This window comes from Trichosurus vulpecula, chromosome 4 (assembly GCF_011100635.1).
Source record: "Trichosurus vulpecula isolate mTriVul1 chromosome 4, mTriVul1.pri, whole genome shotgun sequence".
NCBI classification, from domain to species: domain Eukaryota; kingdom Metazoa; phylum Chordata; class Mammalia; order Diprotodontia; family Phalangeridae; genus Trichosurus; species Trichosurus vulpecula.
Window position 1 is genome coordinate 16,166,842 of NC_050576.1, and position 3,702 is coordinate 16,170,543.

General features: G+C 59.9%; 1 protein-coding gene across 1 annotated transcript; it reads right to left on the reverse strand.

The window, feature by feature from the left end:
* Positions 1 to 955: 955 nt before the first annotated feature.
* FOXD3 (forkhead box D3) lies at positions 956 to 2,428 on the reverse strand. The gene has a single exon (XM_036753267.1). The coding sequence runs from the start codon at positions 2,426 to 2,428 to the stop codon at positions 956 to 958; it is 1,473 nt and encodes a 490-aa protein (XP_036609162.1).
* Between the last annotated feature and the right edge of the window lie 1,274 nt (positions 2,429 to 3,702).

Consider the following 3,702-nt stretch of genomic DNA (forward strand, 5'->3'; position numbering starts at 1 on the left):
TAGCCTGACTTTATGTCAAAACCGGGACAAAAAAAAATTTCGATGTCTCTATTTATACTTCCCCAGATTTAAATTTCTCTTGCAAAGCAAATTATAAATAACAAAGTTTGAAAAGGTTGTTACTTGAAACAACCTGAATTTATGAGAAAGCCAAAATATAAATGCTATTTTAAAATCCCTGTCATGTAGGTCAGGCAACTAAATAAAACACTGGGGTCAGCATTTTAAAAATTTATTTACAAAGTTGTGTACGACACGATGGAATAACATTTAGAATAACATATATTCATTCATATATAAACAGACTTCTATAATAGAATGACACTTTTTTCGCCTTTTTGAAAATTTTTTTTTATATTTAAAATTTCCCAACGATTTTATACACTTTTTTTTTTCTCAGATAAAACTGCGGAGAGTGAACCTTCCAAAAAATGAAAGTTCAGAGCTCTAAATCTACCGGATTTGTTTTTCTTAAAAAAATAAAAACCCCAAAAGGAAAGTCAATAATTTTTATACAAATATGTACAAATGATTCCTCCCCGCGGTACTGGGTGCTGTCGCCTTCGGGACTTTTGGTTATTCTGAGTTTGTTTTTACCTGTACAGAAAGCACTCCTGCCAGCTTCATATTTGCTCAGACCAAGTGTGTTTGTGGGTGCCAGGAGTGAGGGGGGAGCGAGGTCAGGCTCCCTTGGCTGTCACTCTAATAGGGGTGCGCTGCTCGGGGTGGGGGTGGGGGCCTCGGGGTGCGCTGGTCCGGAGAAAGGGCCTTGGGGAAGGCTGCTCTGCTCGGGGTGGGGGGACCGCTGGGCAAGTGAGTGGGGTCGAGGAGCTCAGGGGAGGGGGGTGGCGGGGCGGGGCAGGGGGGAAGCCCGAGCCGGAGCTCAAGTTCTCGGGCCCCTAGGGCCTGCCGCGGCCGGCCGAGGGAGGGTCAGGGGCGGGGGTGGCGGAGACTACTATTGAGCCGGCCACTTGGCCTGTCCCGCGGCCGCCGCCGAGGCTGCGGGCTGCAGGAACTGTCCGGAGAGAGGCACGCTCAGGATGGGCGCGATGGCTGCCGTGGTCCGGCTCAGGGAGAGCGGCTGGTGCGTGGCCATGAGAGCCGCCGACTGCACCGACACCGGCGGCCGCAGGAAAGTCTGAGCCGCCGCCGCCGCTACGCCTCCGCCCGCCCCGGCGCCCGGGCCGCCTGGGCCGCCTCCGCCCGCCCCGGTGCCCGCGCCCCCGCCAGGGCCGCCCCCGCCCGGGCTGCCGCCCCCGGCCGAGCCCCCGGCCGCGGCGGACACGCCGATGATGTTCTCGATGCTGAAGGAGGGCCGGCTGCTGGGCTCGGCCTTGATGAGAGACGAGGTGGCTGCGGCGGCGGCGGCCGCGGCGCCCAGGCTGTTGAGCTGCAGCTGCAGGCCAGGGCTGAGCGGCGAGCTGCCGAAGGCGGCCGTCTTGCGGCCCAGCTCCCCCGAGGGCAGCAGCGGCACGGCGGGCGGCAGCATGGGCCCCACGGGCGGGATATAGGGGTACTGCAGCGCCGCCGCCGCGGCCGCCGCTGCCGCGGCCGCCGGGTGCGGGTAGGCGCTGGCCGGGGGCAGCCCGTAGGGGCGGCCGTAGGGGCCGGCGGCCGCGGCCAGGCTGTAGGCACCGAAGCTCTGCATCATGAGCGCCGTCTGCTCGCGCAGGTGCTCCTGCTGGTGCCGCTTGAAGCGCTTCCTCCGCCGCAGGAAGCTGCCGTTGTCGAACATGTCCTCGGACTGCGGGTCCAGCGTCCAGTAGTTGCCCTTGCCGGGGTTGCCGGGCTCCCGGGGGATCTTGACGAAGCAGTCGTTGAGCGAGAGATTGTGGCGGATGCTGTTCTGCCACGCGGGGAACTTCTCCCGGTAGTAGGGGAAGCGGTTGCTGATGAACTCGCAGATGCCGCTCAGGGTCAGTTTCTTCTGTGGGCTTTGCAGGATGGCCATGGTGATGAGCGCGATGTACGAGTAGGGAGGTTTCACCAGGCTGTTCTTGGGCTTGCTGGGGGCCAGGCCCGCGGCCGCCCCGCCGCCTCCGCCGCCGCCGCCGCTGCTGCAGCCGCCCCCGCCGGCGCTCTCCTCCCCGCCGCCGCCTCCGCCTCCTCCCCCTCCGCCTTTGCCGTCCGCCTCGGCCGGACTGCCGCCGCTGGGGTCCCCCCCCGCCGCCGGGGCCGCCTCCTTGGGGAGGCACAGGGGCTGCTGCTGCTGGGGCTGCTGGGGCTGCTGCGCCAGGGGCGGCTGCTCGTCCGCCTCGTCCAGGCGCAGTTCGGGGGGCCCCGCCGGGCTCTCGCAGCCGCAGCCGTCGCTGTCTTTCTCCTCCAGCCCTTCGTCTCCTTCGCCCACCACATCGATATCCACATCCTCGGCCGTCAGCACCGTCTGGCCGGACATGTCGCTGGCGCTGCCACCGCCGGAGAGGGTCATACCTTCTCGGAGTTTAGTGGCGGCGGCGGCGGCCGCGGCGGTGGTGGGGAGTGGTGGCAGTGGGGAGGAAAGGAGGGGAGGGAGGAGGTGTGAGCGTGGGGTAAGTTAGGAGGCTGGCTGGGCTGAGCTGGGCAGAGGAGAGGAAAGGGGGGGGGTGTCCTCTCCGTCCCAAAAGATGGGGAAATTGGGGGAGGGGGAGGGGGAGAAGTGAGGGCTGGGGGTGGGGAAAGAGGGGAAAGGGGAAGAAGGGAGGAGGGGGTTGCAGGTGGCTCCCCGGCTGCCTTTCGGCTCAAACTCTACGGCTCTGGGTGCTTCTCATCTGAACAGCTGCAGGTGATTCCGTCTGCTTCCCTGTCTCCTTCTCAGCTCTTCTCTCTTTTTTTGAAGGGGCTCCCTTGCTTTCACTCGGCTTTCAGTGGCTTCCAGATTTTGCCCCTTTACTTCTCTCTCTTCCTGTCTTCCTCTCCTTCTCTCTCTCCCTCTCTCCCCCTGAATGTGGGGTGGGGGGAGGAGGAGGAGGAGGAGGAGGAGAGGTGCTGGCTGGCGGCGGTGGGCTGTGGGATGGTTATCTCCAAGTGGCTGCAGGAGAGAGAAGGGGGGTAACCCAAAAGGGGAGGGGGGGTGTCACAGGGACTCAAAAGCCCCCTTAGTTGAAAGTCCTGTTTTAAAGACTGGGCTGATAGATTACTTTCCACTTAAAGATATAGCAGGAGGCGGGGCCACGTGACTGCCCGTGACGTCAGGGGCCCCACTGCTAAGCCATGCAAAACTCAAGTTGTTTCATGGAATTGTCAACAAAGAGACAACAGTAGCACAACTTATCATCACATGCAAGCATCATTTCAGCCCACAGCCTTCCTTCACGCTAGCTGGGGACTATATCAATGGAAAGCCCATTAGTCTGTCTTTACCTAAAGATTACACATTACAGGCAGTTCATTTCATTACATTGGAAGCAAAAGGGGTGTGGGTGTGCGCGCGCGCGTGTTTTCCCCTCTTCTCTCTTCCCCCTTCCCTTCCTCTTTCTCCCTCTCCCCCCTCCTCCCCCCCATTTTCTCGTTCCCAACAGTTATATAGCTGGGAGTCGCTGAGCAGTTAACAACGAGACCTTGATCCTAGTTTTTCCCCCTTCAGGTTTTTTTCCCCGCACAAGAAAAGTTAATCGCTCTGCGTTTTCAAAATGCAATAAAGACTGAGTAAGGCAGACGTTCCCAACTCTGGTAGTATTGCCAGGGCGCTCGCAGTAAGAATCCATCCCTCCTGACCTTAATGCA

What these genes read in the sequence shown, in the direction of transcription:
- FOXD3 (XM_036753267.1), bottom strand. Translation starts at nt 2,428, where the DNA reads ATGACCCTCTCCGGCGGTGGCAGCGCCAGCGACATGTCCGGCCAGACG.